This window comes from Manis javanica, chromosome 5, assembly GCF_040802235.1.
Source record: "Manis javanica isolate MJ-LG chromosome 5, MJ_LKY, whole genome shotgun sequence".
NCBI lineage: Eukaryota > Metazoa > Chordata > Mammalia > Pholidota > Manidae > Manis > Manis javanica.
Window position 1 is genome coordinate 19,028,706 of NC_133160.1, and position 21,431 is coordinate 19,050,136.

The following is a 21,431-nucleotide window of genomic DNA, read 5'->3' on the forward strand; positions in this document are numbered from 1 at the left end:
AAGAGGGAATACTTCCAAACTCATTCTATGAAGCCAACATAACCCTAATACAAAAACCAGGCAAAGACCCCACCAAAAAAGAAAATTACAGACCAATATCCCTGATGAATGTAGATGCAAAAATACTCAATAAAATATTAGCAAACAGAATTCAACAGTGTATCAAAAGGATCATACACCATGACCAAGTGGGGTTCATCCCAGGGATGCAAGGATGGTACAACATTCGAAAATCCATCAACATCATCCACCACATCAACAAAAAGAAAGACAAAAACCACATGATCATCTCCATAGATGCTGAAAAAGCATTTGACAAAATTCAACATCCATTCATGATAAAAACTCTCAGCAAAATGGGAATAGAGGGCAAGTACCTCAACGTAATAAAGGCCATATATGATAAACCCACAGCCAGCATTATATTGAACAGCGAGAAGCTGAAAGCATTTCCTCTGAGATCGGGAACCAGACAGGGATGCCCACTCTCCCCACTGCTATTTAACATAGTACTGGAGGTCCTAGCCACGGCAATCAGACAAAACAAAGAAATACAAGGAATCCAGATTGGTAAAGAAGAAGTTAAACTGTCCCTATTTGCAGATGATATGATACTGTAAATAAAAAACCCTAAAGACTCCACTCCAAAACTACTAGAACTGATATCAGAATACAGCAAACTTGCAGGATACAAAATTAACACACAGAAATCTGTAGCTTTCCTATACACTAACAATGAATCAATAGAAAGAGAAATCAGGAAAACAATTCCATTCACCATTGCATCAAAAAGAATAAAATACCTAGGAATAAACCTAACCAAAGAAGTGAAAGACTTATACTCTGAAAACTACAAGTCACTCTTAAGAGAAATTAAAGGGGACACTAATAAATGGAAACTCATCCCATGCTCATGGCTAGGAAGAATTAATATCGTCAAAATGGCCATCCTGCCCAAAGCAATATACAGATTTGATGCAATCCCTCTCAAATTACCAGCAACATTCTTCAATGAATTGGAACAAATAATTCAAAAATTCATATGGAAACACCAAAGACCCCGAATAGCCAAAGCAATCCTGAAAAAGAAGAATAAAGTAGGGGGGATCTCACTCCCCAACTTCAAGCTCTACTACAAAGCCATAGTAATCAAGACAATTTGGTACTGGCACAAGAACAGAGCCACAGACCAGTGGAACAGATTAGAGACCCCAGAAATTAACCCAAACATATATGGTCAATTAATATTTGATAAAGGAGCCATGGACATACAATGGCAAAATGACAGTCTCTTCAACAGATGGTGCTGGCAAAGCTGGACAGCTACATGTAGGAGAATGAAACTGGACCATTGTCTAACCCCATATACAAAGGTAAACTCAAAATGGATCAAAGACCTGAATGTAAGTCACGAAACCATTAAACTCTTGGAAAAAAACATAGGCAAAAACCTCTTAGACATAAACATGAGAGACCTCTTCTTGAACATATCTCCCCGGGCAAGGAAAACAACAGCAAAAATGAGCAAGTGGGACTACATTAAGCTGAAAAGCTTCTGTACAGCGAAAGACACCATCAATAGAACAAAAAGGAACCCTACAGTATGGGAGAATATATTTGAAAATGACAGATCCAATTAAGGCTTGACGTCCAGAATATATAAAGAGCTCACACGCCTCAAGAAACAAAAAACAAATAACCCAATTAAAAAATGGGCAGAGGAACTGAACAGACAGTTCTTTAAAAAAGAAATACAGATGGCCAAGAGACACATGAAAAGATGCTCCACATCGCTAATTATCAGAGAAATGCAAATTAAAACTACAATGAGGTATCACCTCACACCAGTAAGGATAGCTGCCATCCAAAAGACAAACAACAACAAATGTTGGCGAGGCTGTGGAGAAAGGGGAACCCTCCTACACTGCTGGTGAGAATGTAAATTAGTTCAACCATTGTGGAAAGCAGTATGGAGGTACATCAAAATGCTCAAAACAGACCTAACATTTGACCCAGGAATTCCACTCCTAGGAATTTACCCTAAAAACGCAGCAATCAAGTTTGAGAGACAGATGCACCCCTATGTTTATCGCAGCACTATTTACAATAGCCAAGAATTGGAAGCAACCTAAATGTCCATCGGTAGATGAATGGATAAAGAAGATGTGGTACATATACACAATGGAATACTACTCAGCCATAAGAAGTGGAAAAATCCAACCATTTGCAGCAACATGGATGGAGCTGGAGAGTATTATGCTCAGTGAAATAAGCCAAGCGGAGAAAGAGAAATACCAAATGATTTCACTCATCTGAGGAGTATAGGAACAAAGGAAAAACTGAAGGAACAAAACAGCAGCAGAATTACAGTACCCAAAAATGGACTAACAGGTACCACAGGGAAAGGAACTGGGGAGGATGGGTGGGCAGGGAGGGATAAGGGGGGGAGAAGAAGAAGGGAGGTATTAAGATTAGCATGCATGGGGGGGAGGGAGAAAGGGGAGGGTGGGCTGCACAACACAGAGAGGACAAGTAGTGACTCTACAACATTTTGCTAAGCTGATGGACAGTAATCGTAATGTGGTTGTTAGGGGGGACCTGATATAGGGGAGAGCATAGTATACATAGTATTCTTCATGTAAGTATAGACTAAAAATTAAAAAAAAAAAAAAAAGAAAGAAAGAAAGAAAAGGGGGATTACTCCTTGATAGGATAAAACTATTGGTAAATCAAAGATCAACGCATGCTTTAAATATCCTTAATGTTGATCACTTAAAGGGTGTCAGATGATCAGCTATGGAGGTACTCTTCTGATAATATTCCTTTCTCTTAATAAAAAAAAAAAAAAAAAAAGCAGTTACTGTGTGCTGACCTCCAATGAGTTCTGCACAGTGGTATAGAGGGCATGTCAAAGTGTGGGCAAAGGGTCTGTTTGTTTCTATGCAGAAGATGAAGGCCTAGCTTGGATACCCAGAAAATGAACTAAGATACGATATGAGGAGGAGCTTCCGGCATCAGCACTCTCTGGAGGACTTGTGCCAGGGGATGATCATCAAAAGGCCTCCACAGGGGTCCGGACAATGCTGCGGTTGTGGCTGCATCCAGCCCACCGTCTCCTGGACTTGCCATAGGAATGAGGAGGGAGATGTCTAGGCTGGCATGTGCATACAGTGAGACAACGAATTTGACCGGATCTGTACTGTTGGAACTCAACCAGGAGTTGGGAGGGGTGCAAGGTGTAGCACTCCAAAATCTCATGACTATAGACTATCTACGGTTAAAAGAACATATGGGATGTGAACAGATCTCAGAAATGGGCTGCTTTAATTTGTCTGATTTCTCTCAGACGGTTCAAGTACAGTTGGACAATATCCATCATATCATAGACAAATTTTCACAAATGCCTAGGGTGCCTAAATGGTTTTCTTGGCTTCACTGGAGATGGATGGTAATTATAGATTTGCTTTGTTTATGTCACCGTATTCCTATTATGTTAATATGTGTGTGCAAAGTAGTTCGTAGTTTAAAACCTATACATGCTTAAGGTACTCTACAAGAAGATATGTCAAAGAAATAATCAATCCTCCCATGTTTCCTTCCATATGCTACATCTGTAGCTTTTCTTCTTTCTTCCTAATTACAACCCTTAAATAGAATTCGTGCCTCATATCGAATTTACCGAGTATCATAATTCCTCCAGGTGGTAAAGACACCTCGAGACAAGTGCTGGGCATAGAAGCCACAGGGCATAAATCTGCAAAGAAGTAAAAAGCTAACCTTTTCAAACAATATGGCTTCTCTCTCTCTTACCAATTTGACATTTCCCTGTATGGCCCCGGAAGATGACTGGTTAGCCAGAGACGGGTAAGATTCCTCAAGGGAGGAACAACCTAAGACAGGCACAGTCGCAGGGGGGCCATCAGGTGAGAATTTGGGGATCAACAGAGGTGAGGCTCAGAACCTCACACCCCCTGCTTTGAGAGAAATCTTCTGCATCCGTGGATGTCTTGATGCCCTTGTCTAGCCTGGATTAATACTTAGTCCATAGGCACACACCTGATCATCTGATCATCTACATTTGCCCTCTTACAGCACTAAACTATGTTTTCTACCTTTATCTTGCATCTACCTACCACTTCAGCATTTTATTAAAAATAAAAATAACAATAATAATAAAGGGAGAAATGTGGGATCAACATATAAATCAAGTACAAAAATCAAACGAATATTCATATTTGACCTGATTGTTTATAGGTCATAATGCGTGATCAAAACCGAAAGTTTCTGTGATGACTGCCCTTGTACTGTTCACCATGTAAGAATTTATTCACTATGTAAGAATTCGTTCACCATGTAAGAACTTGTTCGTTATGCTTCAGAAGATTGGAGACTGACGAGAATTAGACTTGAGATGGATTAATGATTGTACATTCAGCACTGACTCCCCTATACTGAATTTTATTGTTGTTAACAACCATTTGATCAATAAATATGAGAGATGCCCTCTCAAAAAAAAAAAGGCAAAAAAAAAAAAATTCTGGTTTCTACATTTTTCTTTGAAATTATGGATAAGGAATTATGGATCTTTCATATGCTGTAAAATACCCTGTAGGGCAAAGCCTCCAAATTCCTTTTTTTTTTAAGTAAGTTATTTCATCAGCTTGTTCTCTGAATCACCTTCTAATCCAGGAATATAACATGCACACATTTATATCTTTTAATAACTTTTATAAGTATTTTCCTCTAGGTCTTCTATATAGTCTGTTGGGTAACTTCTTTCAATATCACAGCTATAAATGGAATATTTGAATTTGACATTATATTTTTAACTGGATATTATAGCTATAGTTATCAATTTTGTACTTTTTTGTGCAGTGATCTTAACTCTCTTATTCATTTAAAAAATTTTTGATTATCTTATGGTTGTCTAATTCGAAGTCATATTACCTGTGACCTGTCTTCCCAATGGTTTTTTTACCTCTTATTTGGTTTCTTTTCATATTTCACTGACTTGCTTGGTTCTGATACTGTATTATAGTTACATAAGATGCTACCATTGGGAAAACTTCCCTGTACCTTTTTTTGGTAGCTTTGTTAATTTGTATTATTTTAAAATAAAAAATTTCATGGATTAAAAAATTCTCAGTGTTAAATAGTGGTCAAGGTAGATATCCTTTACCTCTGATTTTAACAAAGGGTGCTTCCAGTTTCTTACAGGCTGTCATTTAGAAAGATCTACATTTACAGTCCTGTTTAAGTGTTTTTTTTTTGTTTCAAATCAGAATGAATATTGTTCCACTGAATATATTAACTATTTTATTGATTGATCTGCTAATAAGATCAAAATATTCCTTAATAGCTTTCCTAATATTCCTCAATAACTAACTTTCTTTTTGTTCCTAGAATAAATCTTACTTGATTGTGGAAGGTAATTTGCTTATCATGCTGTTGAACTCACTTTTACTAGCATTCTCCTTAATACTTTAGTCCATATATTTATACATAAAATTGTTTTATAGCTTTCTGTATGTATGTGCTGCCAGGTTTAAGTAATTAGAGATAAGCTAAGATTCAGAAAATAAACCAGACAACTTTCTTTTATGTATGTTCTGACATGGATGAGAAAGCATGAGAGAGCTTAAAAGCTATTTTCTTGAAAGCTTAAAATTTCAACTAGGATAACATGAATGGAAAATTACAAGCTCAGACACACACTGCCTCTTATTAGGGCTCTTCTTATCTCCCTTCAGTCAATAGGATGTAATAATTTTATTCTAGTATATTTTGACTTACTGTTTCTACTCTGTTCAATTTTCTGTTAGGAATATCACTAATCATTTGTAGGTTGTGTCTTTGTTCCTTGCCTTCCATATTTGCCCCTGTATTTCTCATTATTTTCATCTCCTTCCTCTTCTGCTTTTTAAAGGAGTTCTTATGTACACATTTCCCATCGCCAACTCACCTTTCTACAGTGTGAGTATTTTCCATCTATGTGCTATAGCAGTGTTCCTCCGCTTTCCTGAAAAGTGAAATGGTCTTTAACCAAGTAGCTGCTAGGGAGTAAGGGCAAGGGACAACTTGTGCAATAAGCAACTTTTTGCCCTGCAGTCTTTAGCTGTGCTTTTCAAAACAGAGGCCTTAGTACAAACTGCAAATCCACCATACGCAAGCTACTTCATATTTTTGAACCTCTGTTTCCACATCTATAAAACAGGGAGAGTATCACTTTCCTTGTAAAATTGTTTTAAGGATAATGGAATTAAGAATACTGCTAAATTTACCTTACAGGCTGGCTTACTTTGTGCTAAGTATTACATGAAGCATCTTACATGATCACAATGAGATGGATAATTTTATCCTCCCTATTTTATAGATGAGCAACTATAAGACTCAGAGAAGCTGGGCAACTTGCTCAAGACCACATAGCTGGCAAGTAGTGATACCAGGACATAAACCTGGGCAGTCCTATCTTAGAAACTGCCAAACATTAATAAGTGCTTGGCTCACAAGGATTTGTTTCTTCCCCAAAAGTGGCATGAAACAGTGAAGTCAATTAGAGCCTATACTTCCAGTAATAAATTTTACTTACTAGAGGAAGACTTTTAACATTCTTTTCTAATTATCTATAGATTTCATTTATGTATGTGATGTGGATCCTATATTAGCCAGGAAAATGAGAACTGGATATATTAGCAAAGCAGTCCCCTCAGACAGAACTCTGAAAGCATTCCTGGGATGAAGTATCTTGGACTAAACAGCACCACAGAATTTCATTTACTCCATACATGGCAAGACTTAACTTAAAAAAAAAATTCCTTCTATCCTCATAAAAATGCTTTAGCTATCATCAACTGATGTTAATTGATCAATATATTTACAGTCACAGAAATTTAGAAAATTACCTTCAATGCTTCTAAGGACAAAAATCCAAAGTGTGAAAGGAAAAGGCGTGCTGTTTGGAATTCCTGGGCAGGAGGTGGGGGTTTACAATCTGTAACCGGATCAGGAAAACTTCTCTTCTGCAATTCTTCCTCACTTTGTTGTTCAAGGTGAATTTCATAAGCAATCTGCTGGGCCATGCCATTCCTTAATTTTTCATGTCTTTCTTCTAACTGAAATAAACCAATTATTTAAATTTTTGAAACTACTTAGAAAAATCCTAGCAACCTGGCTTTTACTTCTACAACCTCCCGACCTTCACAACTCTGGCCATCCATGAGCGCACTCTGTACCTCAGATGTGCTGTACTTTGAAGAGCTACAATTCTCAAATTCCCTTCTCTAATCATAGCTGACTTCATGCAGCTCTCCCACACCTTTATTCCCCAAGCCATGCCTTCCCATAACTGACAGGCATTCAATCCCTCCTTCGCAAGCCATTAGCATCCTGGCTTAATCTATTTCCCAACTAAGTCCCCAAATCTAACATCTTAATTCCCTTCTCCTAAGCATATAAAAGGCTGTGTTGTTCCTTATTATTCCATATTCTCACCCATCAATCTCCACACCACTCAAGTTTTTTTACTTATGCCTCTAGATCCCAAGGACTTTTGAAGAAAGCCAGCAGAGGGACTTCACTACAGATAATGTTACTTAACCTCTGCTGGGCTGCCTGGCAATCTTAAGAGCCATCTTTGACTCCCTATTTCATTGCTAAGAACTAAGATTAAACTTAACCTAAATTCCTTCAATTTCCCTCCATTACTAACGTGGAAGACCTCTAAATGCCTCAACCTTCACCTATTCTCTCCTCCCCCATCTTACCAGAAGTATATGCCTTCTAGACACAGTCATACAAATTCTTGACCCTACTGCCTCCAGGACCTTACTCTATTATTATCATTTCTCCAGTCCATCTTACAGAGGTAGCAGATGCAGACCCTTCTCCACTGCTTCCTTCCTTTCAACCTCTAAGCATGTTCATGTTCCTACCATCCTTGAATTTAAAACTGCATAGTTTCTATTCACTGCCTCTCATTAACCATTTCCTCCCCAGCCCTACAGTGTCCCTCCTTTAACACTGCTTTGAACCAGCTCTCAAAGGTCACCTACAGTTTGATGCCACACTCCAGGGGCCTCTTCTTAGTGTTCCTTCTCTCTCATCTCTCCAGCACTTGACAGTGCAGGACACCTCCATTCCTCCCCTTCTATTCTCTTACGCCCTGACACACCTCTGTCCCCACTTCTTAAAAATTCTTCCCCCTTGATCTAAAATATGAATTACTTAATCTAATTGAAAATCTAAATTAATCTAAAACCAAATGAATTTATCTTGCCTTTCCAGAACTGTCCTCTTCCTAACTAATCGTATTTCTGTAAATGGCAGTAATACCTTGTTGCTCAAGCTCAAAACCTAAAGTTCTTTGACTCTTTTCTTTCCAACATCAATCCAAGACTGTTTGGATCTTCAATAAATTCCATATATTTAAACTTCCACTATCAGTGAGGTAGTCTTTCCTTTCCCCTACCTGGACTCTCATAATAGTCTCTGAACTGGTTTACCTTCTCAGAATATCCTCCACTGGAGTCTGGTCACGTCACCATACTATAGACACCTACCACAGACCAGCTCAGGCAGCCCAACGACACCTCTCTCTAACAGACATCCAGTTCCTTTCAATTAGCCACAATATGTACTTGTCTTACTACATGGTAACCTACTGGATGACAGAGATTCAGGTCATTTTATGAATCATCTCCAGTTACACTAAAAAAAGGCAGTGTCTTGACCACAGCAATTGTTTTAAGAATGTTTATAGTCATTCCCTTAACAAGAGCTGACAATAATTTATCTTACTTCTTCAGTGACAATTTCATGCAAATCCGGAATGCTCAGATCTGCCTTCACAAAAGGAATCTTATCCACCTCTTCAGGAAATGGTCGATGTTTCACGGTGTATTTAAATCCAACATCATTTTTAGGAACTGGACGAGGTTCAGGCACAAAAAGCTGTTGAAATGAAACAAGTAACATTATGCTTATTATATTGGTGTCATCTGTAATGACATGTATTTCCCTGGTCATTTTGATGCTTGTGTTTCCCTGGGATCATGTAACACTGGACTCAGTAAGAATCTGCAAACACTACTGCTAACAGTAAAGGTATACAGCCTGTGTCCAAGTGTTTATTTTTATGAAGCTGTTTACCAACTTCTTAAGAGGTTTTTTGACTAGTAAATGGATTGTGACCTCTACTGCCCTAAGCCAGAACCTCCCACATTCAGTGGCAAGCCAACGGATAAGGTGTTTCAGAGCTTAAGACTCAAACTCCCTTCTTCCCCACGGACTCTCAAATCATTCCATATAATAAAGCACAGGTTTAAGTCCACTGGGTATCTCTAGGCAGTGAGTTCAATTTGAACCTTAACATGGCCTAAATGAAGAGTATGAGCACCAAATCTAGTTCCTCGTGGCTCCAAATCCCTGCTTCAATACATTAGCTATGTGATTTCCATTTTCACATCTAAAAAATGGAAATAACCCATTACAAGACTGTGGCAAGGATTAAATAAAAATGTGTATGGCACATATTAAAGCATCAATAAATTTTAGCTCCTTTCCCAATCTTCCTCAGCAGCCTTTAAAGCTAATGTAGTGGCTTACAGTACTACTGACAGAATGCACAGTCTGCACAATGCCTCCAAGAGAAAAATGAAGGTGTGCTCCTCACAGGGTGAGAAATATACCTCATCTAACAGAGACATCTAGGATGTTAAATGATTTTAGACACATGCTCTAATTTTGTGGGTGTCTCTCTTAAATGCTGGAGAAATTTTACTAAGTCATGTTTTAAAGAACTTTTAGTAACATAAGTAAAAGCTAACAATGTGCTAAGTGAAAAGAGCAGTATACAAAAATGACTCAAATTCTGCTTGCTACTGTGTACACAAAAAAGACTGGAAGGAAATGCACTAAAATATTAACAGAGCCTATCTACTTCCGGAGAGGTGAGAGTATGGGTGATTTCAAATTTCTTCATCATCTGAATTTTCAAATGTCTCCCACGAGCAAACTTTATACACAAAAAATTACAAGTGTTACAAAGAAAATAAATTGTGCCACCCCAAAATAAGATTTCATTAAATTATATAGCATGTTTTTAAAAATTATAGAGTATATTACCAACTATACAGGAATAATACATATAAAAACAATTTAAACTAAATCCTATAGCCAGAGAGGTCAAGAGTCTGGCCAAATTTTTTTTATACATGGCATGTGCCTGAGTTTTATTATATTTAACACTGCATGAAAAAACTGGGGCTATAGTTCAGAACAGTAGTTCATAATCCTGAATGGACACCAGAATCACCTGGAAAGCTTTTTGAAAATACACCTGCCCTGTGCATGTCTTTAAAGAGTTAATTCAGTGGATCTGGTATTCTAGGCTCCTAGGATGATTCTGATGTGAACCCACTGACAGATCCTAGCTAGGATAAAAAATATTAATTTTATCTGTGATTTCTGTTAGAATGCTATTTTATCTTTAAATCATAACATGCACATGTACTCAGACACACACACACACACACACACACATACACACACGCATGCATGCACTCCTAGTCACTTCCCTGTAACTTCTGATGGATACCTTCTGATTTGCTTTTGCTCCTCTGGGCAAAAGGCAAAGCTGTTGTGCCCAAGCAAGTCTTCCAGACATTCCCCGGACCAGCACAGTAACAGAGGGGAAAAAATCATCTAGAATAAAATGTTGGTATAAAAGTTTATACTACAGACAACAACCATTTAAAATATAACCTGTTATCAACTGCAGAGCTTTTAATAATCAAAGCCCTAGCACAGTGTTTCCCAAACGTTCATTCTTTGGGTACCACTCTGTGGTTTCTGCATTATCAATGCACCTTAAATACTATTATCTTACTTTGTTTCAACCACTTTCTTTTTTAACTTTAAAATTTTATTTTAAAAGGAAATTGTATATTTTTACTTTAAATGCAAAACCATGAATTTTAGGATGGTCATTATGCATTTTTTAAACACGTTTAAAAATACATAAAATAATGTTCACCAACATATCTGCTAACATCATCTCATATGCCTCCTGTGGTACCCCTACACAGTTTTGGGAGACACCATCCTAGCCAGTACTCTTAAAGCCCAGGGCTGGCAACGACCTACGTGCAAGAAGACAGACTGGCTGCCTACAGTGCTGATGTTACCTTCACCCATGCCTTTGTGTACCACTGTCTAACACGAGCAGGCACCCTTCCATCCCAAGGGAAGCACAGAAAAAGGTGAGAAAAGAACTCAGGATGGACTTCCTGAGAGCCCGGATCCTTGTTCTTACTACCTTTTGCCCCTGGTGTGGGGGTCAAACCTCTTTAAACTTCTATCTCTTCCTTCTTCTGTTATTAATTATTATGAGTTATTAATTATAATGAACTATTAAGCTGTACTGACAAATCTTTAACTATTGAGAAAATCCTATCACTATGGGGCAATGATAACAGAAAGGGACAGAATGAGGTTAGAAAATTTGGATTCTAGTCCTAGTCATACCATATATCTCTGAAGTAACCCTAGACAAGTCACACACTCTCTCTGAGCCTCAGTTTCTTCACCTGTGAATGAGGGAATTATACACGGGGTGATTCCCTGGGTCTCTGAATGCCCATAGATTCTGTAACCATCACTTTCCTTCACCTTCCCAGCCATACAGGTCTCTGAGAACATGCTTCATAACAATGCTTTTATTTTAGCTGATTCCAATTACCATCAGGAAAAAAATGTACTTTGACTAGTCTGGGTTGCAGTGGTAAGTGCATACCTTGAGACAGTTTATCATGGGGTGAAGAAGGGAGAGGAGGAAAACAGTGCGTTGTCTCAGTGGAAAACCACTAAAGGGTTTTCAGGAGAGCACTGGCATGGTCAGATCTGTATCTGAGGATGAATATGATGGTGGCAGCAAGCACGAAGGAGGTAAGGGTAACAAACTTTGGAACCAGATGGAAGAAGGATCATACTAGGTAGGAAGCAACTGCAGTAATCTGGGTAAGAAACAATAAGGCCCTGCATTTGGGTATACTGGGAGGGATGCAGGGTAAAGGAAAGATTCAAGAGTCTCCGGGTAGGTGAAAATTTGGAAACCAATTATACAAGAGTAACAGGAAGGAGCAGGCAAAGATGACTCCTCACATTTCCAGCCTGTTTGCAAGGATAATAACTAAAATAGAACAATGTGGAGTGAGGGGCAGGAAAGGAGAGGGGCAGAATTCAAAGTTCAAGGAGGGAAGATGAGTAATGATTTTTATAGAGTAATGTCAGAAAACATTCCATTAAAACAAACTTCTTGTAAAACCAGAGAGCTCTTTTCTGATATTTCTGATACAAAGATTCTATATTACATGTATATTCCATTTCTGACCCTCTATTTTCTGTTACTAAAATCCCACAACTAGAAGTCTTTTTGACAAATGCAGAATTACTTAGAATTTGCAGTCTTTCCTTCCCTGATTCTGGAAACAAAGCTTGCTAATACTGATGAACACATAGATGTAGCAGTGGAGAAGGCCCAAAGTGCTGAAACTTACGCTGTTCATTTCCAAGAGGTTGCTCCAGCATTGCCAGGATGACGCTGTTATCCAAGACAAAGTATCGAAAGCTATGCCTGTTTATGGTTGGTAGCCTGGAGTATTTGATCAAAGTGGTCTCATTCACCAGACTACAAGGAGAGGCAGGACCACTGGGTGAAGGAAATGCACCAAGCAACTGCATAATACTAGGAAGAATGCAAAAGATAACAGTTAGGTCCCAAAGCAAAATCTCAGGTTTCCTTATGCATCAATGTGTTCTGCTCTTTTGATTTCAACTGACCACAGCCAAGCTGCCTCTTTGCAGGTCTGATTTACTCCTTGTGGTAGATGCTGTGGTACACTGTCCAGATTCCCCTTCCAAGACAGGAGCCTTTCCTCCAGAAGTAGGGAGATGACGCGACAGCTTCCAGCGGAGTCCCTCTCTATGACTTGTTCTTGATCAATGAGAACCACCTCACCCAAGATCAGAGCTTCCTCCTAAGACAGCCCACATCCACTGAATGGCTGATGCATGGGTATAAAGTTCCAACTCTCAAGCCCCATCCTGAGGAAACTCTTGACGGGCAAACCCAGCTACAGAGCTCTTTGTTGCAACCACATCACAGTTTACTTCTTCCTTCTGCTCAGACCTGCTTCCTTTGATCATGAGGGCACTTTCCAATGAACTTGCAAGGAAAATCTCTCCTCTCAGAGTTCAACCCAGGGAACCTGACTAAACACACTTCCAAATCATGAAGCACCTGAAGATGTATTAAAAAATGTTATATGCTCTAGGTGTCAGGATTATACTAGTCACAGCACTCAAGACCTAGAAAGGACCCAAAGATCAGCCAACCCCCCTCAATTTTTCAGATGAGGAAATTCAGGCTCAGATGTGGTAAATGATCTTTAAGAGATCAGAAACAGGGCTTGCTTCCTTCTCACTGTGTGGCCATGAGTCTACAGTACCCTCGTTTTGCAGGTTAGGAATTTGAGGTACTAATGGTTACATCTCACAGAACCGTTATAATTATTAAATGAGAATATATTAGGAAAAAATGCTTTGTAAATCAGAATTCAACTGACCAAGCCTTAACATTCAGAAATGTCTATGTCTATAGAGATTTCTGCACATACTCAATGAATAATAACAATTTATATAAAGCACACCATCCACTAGGCACATTATTTTATTTAGTCATCCTAACAATCCTATGAGATAGGTACTATTATTATTCCCACTTTGTAATGAAGAAACTGAAGCACAGAAGAGAGAATCTAGCAATGAAAACATAAAGATTTGATCCTGTGGTCCCAATGTCACCTGATCCTTCATATGCATCTGGAAAACATAATATTCCCCAACACCATTTTTATTATCTCAATTCCCAACTTGAGTGGCCTCTCTTTTCTTTTTCATTCTAATGCTTGAATCTAAAATATTTGATAATATTTGGCAACATAACTCAACAGGTATTTTCCTTCCACTTCCTCTCCTCCTAGGAGGAAGACTTTGTATGAATTTCAAAGACCAGGAGAATTTGATGAGTTCAGCCCTCTAAGGATTTGGGAAAAACTGGTGAATACCAGGAAACCAATAATGGAAAAACATGGCTTTCATTTTCTCAAACAGGACAGAGACGGGTGTCAATCAGCATTTGGACCGTGTGAGCTTAGACTCCACATAAGATTCAAAGACATTATCAGATGGGCTGCTGGCAAGGGAATAGGTCACTAAGATCAGATTATACCAGCCTAACCACATTTTCTCTTCTTGATAGTAACTAAACTGGAAGGTGGAAAACTAACCCTGAAATGAAGACATGCAAGTAGTTGACAGTGTGTCATGATAAACTTGTAGACAAGATCCTTGTAGACAAAATCCTGCAAACCTGAAGGGAAATCTCTGATGATGTGCTATGCAAGTCTAGCTCTTTAGAGTTCAATATTTCTATCAGTTTCTTTGATTAGGACACACAAGGCAGGCTCATTAAATCTGCACTTGACCAAAAGCTGAGGTGCAGAGTTAATATATCAGAATGCGCTGGGATCCAAGAGTCCTAAAAGACTAAAAATAATGAGGTAAAGCTTACATGGAGAAATTTCAGATTTAAGGGTGATGTTTTGTACATTATATTCAAATATCCCCAAGTTAGTACAAGATGAGAAAAACAGACAAAAGGTAAATGTGCAAAAAAAGACTCAAAAGATTTTAGTTGACTTAATGCAAATCACCAGGCTCTCAAAAATCCAAAAACAGTTTCCAAGTACATTTTAATGAAAGTATAATGTTCTACAGCTTAAAGGTCATCAGGCTACATCTAGAATATTGTACTCAGTAAACCATTTTTAAGACATGCATAGTCAAAGTTATACCACTGAGAGGCTAATGACCAGGATGATAAAATTCTTGAATCCCTGTCATATGAAAGAGCTGAATATACCAGCAGAAATGAATAAGACACAACACATGCACTGTCTTTAGGCCTTACTACCACTTGGAAAAAGGATTTCACTGTCAGTAGTTTGAATGAGAGCCAATGGGTAAGCTAAGGGGGAGAGATTTCAACTCAATGTAAACATTAAGCTTTTAGCAATTAAAATGAAATGGGCAAACTTGAGGGTTAGATTATCCCAAAATTAGAGGCTAAATAACTTCGTAAATGTATTTTACAGGTGACTTAAACAGTTGCTGAAATGACCTGGAAGAGTCCCAATTCTGAATTTGTATTAGTACACCAAGGAAAAAAGCCCAACAAGCCAATCTGCAGTCTGTAACTGTGCTCAACACTGTGAGGGGTGTTTAAAGAGGGAAATAATGGCCTCTACCTGGGTTGGGGAGACAACACTAGCATGTTATCAAACATAACCAGGTATAATCATGACAGGACAGAATCCCACGCTGTGTGGCAGGATCTCACTGAATGAGCACAGAGGTGCAGAAGAGTCATCACTCAGAAGCAAAATATCTAAAAAGGTCCAATGGAGGTAGCTAGATTTGATGTGAACACAGAACAGTGGAGTGTGTGGCCCAGGGGAAAAGAGGGAGGTACTGAAACCCAGGGAAGGTACACAGACAAGTCTGAGCATGCTCAGTTTACAGATGCAAGTGGCCTGCCAGGCCCTACTATGGCAGAAGCATTGTGCTGAGGAAGATCAGACAGTTCAAGTGAGGACAGAAGAAGGAAACTGAAAACCAGACTAATGAGTTCAGACCACGTGGCAGGAAACAGATCTATTTAGTTTTCAATCACTCTAGAAGTAAATTAGCACCTAAGGAAGATGAGTTGAACAATAGAATGCAACAAGAACAGGAGAGATGAAAGCAGGGGAATCAGGCAAGTGAGAAGGATCTGGACTAGGATGCTGAAGTTACAGGGAATGGACGAAATACTTTCAAGAATAAAGTCTACTTGACTGTCACTGGCCTCATATGGAAAAATGATAGTGGATATGAAATGGATATATAAAGCAGAGATAAATCTGAAAAAAGCCAAAGGTCTGTGTTCGTGTAACTAGAAAACGACAGTGATACTGACATAAAGCTGTACTTTTGAAGGAACACAGAAATTTGTTTTCAACAGGTTTCATGATGACAGTACTCTTCAAGGCACTCTTATAGACTGGAAACTGGAGATACCATTTGTGGAGTGGCCAGCAGAGAAAAGACAGCTGCAGATAAAGCACATGAACCATCTAGGTAACTACTGGCTAGGTTTCAAGGCAACATCCCAGGGCTCTCCACTCATTCTGAGCACATATTCAATCCTAACTGCCAATCAAACTCTCCTAGGAACCCCCATCCAGATTAAGATGGCACATTAAAGCACACATCAAGTCTTAGTCCTTTAATAATGCTTTTAAGTTTACTCCAGCCCCAATGTGGTCTTCTATCTGAAATTTATTGTTTCTAGTACTCATTACTTGTGTAAGTACATGCATAAATAGTTGCATTCATATTTTTCTGATTTTCTAGCTCACAGCCAAACCTTCACAAGGTCACTCAAAGCCCAGCATTAGCACAGTGAACATGCAAGCATGTCTCTAAAAATGTACTGAATGACCTAAGTCCATGAGCAAGTGAAATAAATCCAACTTTACTGTGCATGCCACAAGTTGTCAACAAACCACTGAACTCAGGAAAGATTCTGAGATCTTGGTAAGGGCTGATTTACATACAAATATTCAAGCAGTCTTGCTGTCCACTATTAAGAAAACCAAACAAGCCAACCCAGACTGACTTGACATCCCTCCTTCATGCTTTTGTTTTTCTGGGTGTTCACCCACACTTACCCTTTCGTAAGTTCCATCCTTCCATCTATACTACAGTTTTACCTCATTTTCTCCACTAAATTCTTTCCTGCTGTCCATAAATGTGCTTTAAACTGCCTTCCTTCCATCCTTCCACTCCCCTCACTTGACAGCTAAAACAAACTCTCTCAATGCTCTCTGCAGTTTTTTCAAGAGACCAACCTGTCTTCATCCTTTCACGACCAGAATGCTTAAAACAGGAATCTTCTTTTGCTGCCTTCTTAACCACTCTGTAACCTGGCTTATACCTGAAATTTTACCTGTCCTCTTAAGAGTCAGATCCAATGCCATTTTCCCTAGAAATCTTAGCTTGATTTTCCCTTATCTAGAAGTATTAATTCCCTCTTTCCAGCATTTCATTTGTATTTCTCTTCTTGGAGTACTTGTTTTCCACCTAATATAGCTATTTGTGTTCACAGCTTTCCTATTGGACAAGAAGCTCTTTGGTGACTGAATCTGATTAATCTTTATGATCCTATTACCAGTTAATAAGAGGGAATTCATAAATCTTGGCTGAATGAACTGACAATATGTACTGTATAGGTGTAGCAGAGAATATGGACATTAAGCTAGGCCGAAGACCTAATAGTGTGACCACAGGCAGATCCCATCTCTAGACTCAGGAATCAAAGTGAGGGGGCAGAGTAAGATTCTCCAAGACCCTTTCCAGCTCTAACATGATGTGACTTGAATTAACATCAACAAGCACAGGAAAACAAGGATCCAAACTCTCAACCCCAAGTTCCTGGTTTATTTTGGTCCCCCAAAACAATAGTTTTTCCTCTCATTTTTCTTCAGGAGAAAAACTATCCTAAAGGAATTGCTTTACTTAAAAGTCGAACAGTCGGGGAGGAGACTGAGTAATACGGATCACAGCTAACCCCTTCTAATCCTTAGGCACAGCCTCTGTGTGGTCACTTTCATACCATGTTAGGGTGGCCTCAGCAGCATCCTTTACCCTCAGAGACGCAGGGTTTGGCTCCTTATCGCCTTTGTACTTGACCTCTTGCTCACTGTTCTTGGACTTACTTCCTGAAATACCCAGCTCCACGATCTCCAATACTTCCTTAAGACAATCCTAGACGTGAGAAAGGCAGATCAGTTTTTGTAATACATCTATCTTAGGAGAAAACAAGAAAATACATCAAAATGTTAATAGCGGTTATGTTTTGGTGGTGGCACTCCAGTCTCTTTCTCATTTTAATAGGCATGTATTAATTCCATAATATAATAAACTTTGCCTCCCAATTTTTCTTTAAAGAACTAAACTTGTGTGTTCAGAGAGTTAGATAATACATAATGATAAATTCAATTTTATCAGTCACAATTCTTATAAAATTACCACAGACTGTAAATCATGAAAGCCCAGGTTTAAGAGATATAACATTAATTCAGGCAAACCTGGGGTGGTCTGAGACACATCAGATTATCCAAATGGAAGCTCATTAGTTACTGACATTTTAAAGCAATTTCTGGTATCATTAACTTTAGAAGCCATAGTGACAATGACTAAGATCTAATCAATAGTATTATTTTAAAAACTATAAAAAGCACTCGATAAATCTTCAATGAACTTGGTACCTCTTTTTTAAATTTATACTGTGAATTCTTTATAACTGCCTGCCTCCCTATAAGGAAGGCATTACATTCAACCATGCGGAAAAACCAGCCTAGACATTCATGCCTATTTGAAAGTGGAAACGTGTGTAAAATGCAATTGTTAGATATAAGTAACATCTACAAAATGTGCTTTATGAAATATGAAATACTACATTTAAATATTCTCTTGTAAAAGGCATTTCCCCAACATACATTTTTGTTTCTACTTACTGTTTTAGATCTAGTAAACTAACCTTTTCATCAAGCATATCAGGGTGTTCTGTCAGCCAGACACAGAGACACTGAAAGGCTGCTACTATCATGGAGTGCAGATCCCGAGAGTGAAGAGGAGCTGGACGACTACACTGGTACACGATGTAGCTGCACACGGAACTGATGGCTCGCTTCCGGTCTCCTGAGTCAACCATCACCTTCACCTGAGCATGTTCACAGGAAGAACACAGTTAGCCAGCAACCACCATAACAATTTCAAAGCATCTGCACTGATGCTCAGCCTTTCTGAAAATGACACAGGAATCCTTGCTTTTTAAAATATTATTTATATAGAGGAACCGAATACTTCAGATGTACTATCATACAATACTCTCTAAAAACAGAGGGCATTTTTCTAACTCTAAAACAGCATTTCATTTTAGCATAGTTTTTCATGGCCTAGACTTCTACTCAACATTATCGGAGATTGAAAGAATAGCTGGCAATAGAACATGTACACATTTTTTAAGCCCCCTAACCCAACCCACAGTGAAGCCCTATGGGCTACAAAGTTCTATGTAGCTACTCATAGGTACAATTAACATACAGAAAGTGCACAGCTGCACATAAAGTGTACAATTTTGTAAATTTCGGCAAAAGTATACACCTGTTAACTATCAGCACAATGAAGATCATGAACATACCCATCACCCCCTCAAAACTCCCTCATACAACTTTGTAATCCTTCTCCCCACTCCTTTTAGTACCTTCCCTAGGTTATTGATAATCTGTTCTGTCACTATAGCTTAACTGTAATTTTTCAGAGTTTTATATAAATAAAAAATCATACAGTATCACACCCTTCTTTTTTGGTGGAGTGGGGTAGCTTTTTTACTCAGCATAATTATTTTGAGATTTATCCACATTTTTGTATCAATTATTCACTGCTTTTTATTTCTGAATAGTATTCCACTACATGGATATACCACTATATATCTATCCAGTCATCTGTTGATGGACATTTGGCTTATATCCAGCTTCTGGATATTACTAATAAAGTTGCTATGAACATTCATGTATACGTCTTTGCATGTATATATGCTCTCTTACCTCCTTGGAATCAGGCTTAGCCCTGGCCCCTGAACCCCACCCCTCACCAGCACCTATGGTTAACTCTTAAAGGAACTGAAAAGCTCTTTTCTAGAATGGTTCTACTAGTTAACATTCCCATCAAAAGTGTATGAGAGTTCCAGGCTTCCACATCCTTGCCAATGTTTGATACGGTCAGTCTTTTAAGTTTTAGCTATCCTCCCATTGTGGTTTTAATTGCATTTCTCTAATAACTAATAATACTGAACATCTTTTCATATGCCTACTTGCCATCTGTATATCTGCTTGGGTAAAGTGTTCAAATCTTTTGGGTTATTTGTTGTATTACTGAAGGCTTCTGTTGTTATTCTTCTCTTTTTTTTTATTAAGGTATCGTTGATATACACTCTTATGAAGGTTTCACATGAAAAACACTATGGTTACGACATTCACCCATATTATCTAGCACCCCCCCCCACAGTGCAGTCACTGTCTTATCAGTGTAGCAAGATGCCACAGAGTCACTACTTGTCTTCTCTGTGATACACTGTCATCCCCATGACGCCCCCACACCATGTGTGCCAATCATAATACCCCTCAATCCCCTTCTCCCACCCTTCCCACACATCCTCCACCAACCCACCCCTTTGGTAACTGCTAGTCCCTTGTTGGAGTCTGTGGGTCTGATGCTATTTTGTTCCTTCAATTTTGCTTCGTTGTTATACACCACAAACGAGGAAAATTATTTGGTACTTGTCTTTCTCCGCCTGGCTTATTTCACTGGGCATAATGTCCTCCAGCTCCATCCATGTTGTTACAAAGGGTAGGAATTGTTTCTTTCTTATGGCTGAATAGTATTCCATTGGGTATATGTACCACCTCTTCTTTATCCATTCATCTACTGATGGACCCTTCCATATCTTGGTTACTGTAAATAGTGCTGCAATAAAGATAGGGGTGCATATGTCTTTTTGAATCTGAGAACTTGTTTTCTTTGGGTAAATTCCTAGGAGTGGAATTTCTGGGTCAAACGGTATTTCTATTTTTAGTTTTTTGAGGAACCTCCATATTCCTTTCCACAATGGTTGAACTAGCTTACATTCCCACCAGCAGTGTAGGAGGGTTCTCCTTTCTCCACAACCTCGCCAACATTTGTTGTTCCTAGTCTTCTCTATGTTGCCCATCCTAACTGGTGTTAGGTGATATCTCGTTGTGGTTCTAATTTGCATTTCCCTGATAATTAGCAATGTGGAGCATCTTTTCATGTGCCTATTGGCCACCTGAATTTCTTCTTTGGAGATATGCATGTTCATATACTCTGCCCATTTTTTAATAGGGTTATTTGCCTATTGGGTATTGAAGCATATGAGTTCTTTATATATTTTGGATGTTAACCCCTTGTTGGATATGTCATTTACAAACATATTCTTCCATACTGTAAGATGCATTTCTGTTCTGCTGATGATGTCCTTTTCTGTACAGAGGCTTTTTAGCTTGATGTAGTCCCATTTGTTCATATTTGCTTTTGTTTCCCTTGCCCGAGGAGATGAATTCAGGAAAAAGTTGCTCATGTTTATATTCAAGAGATTTTTGACTATGTTTTCTTCTAAGAGTTTTATGGTTTAATGGCTTACATTCAGGTCTTTGATCCATTTCGAGTTTTCTTTTGTGTGTGGGGTTAGA

At 38.6% G+C, this 21,431-nt stretch overlaps 1 protein-coding gene across 7 annotated transcripts in view; it reads right to left on the reverse strand.

Annotated features, from left to right (window-relative positions):
* Window positions 1-21,431, reverse strand: part of RALGAPB (Ral GTPase activating protein non-catalytic subunit beta) — a 126,735-nt gene that overhangs the window by 26,286 nt on the left and 79,018 nt on the right. For all 7 annotated transcript variants that reach the window (XM_073236615.1, XM_073236612.1, XM_073236610.1 and 4 more), the window contains 6 exons: window positions 18,701-18,883; window positions 17,774-17,925; window positions 12,555-12,742; window positions 10,595-10,701; window positions 8,797-8,949; window positions 6,903-7,112 (listed from right to left, as the gene is read on the reverse strand). In XM_073236615.1, the coding sequence (XP_073092716.1) occupies window positions 6,903-7,112; window positions 8,797-8,949; window positions 10,595-10,701; window positions 12,555-12,742; window positions 17,774-17,925; window positions 18,701-18,883 (993 nt within the window). The remainder of the gene's footprint in view (window positions 1-6,902; window positions 7,113-8,796; window positions 8,950-10,594; window positions 10,702-12,554; window positions 12,743-17,773; window positions 17,926-18,700; window positions 18,884-21,431) is intronic.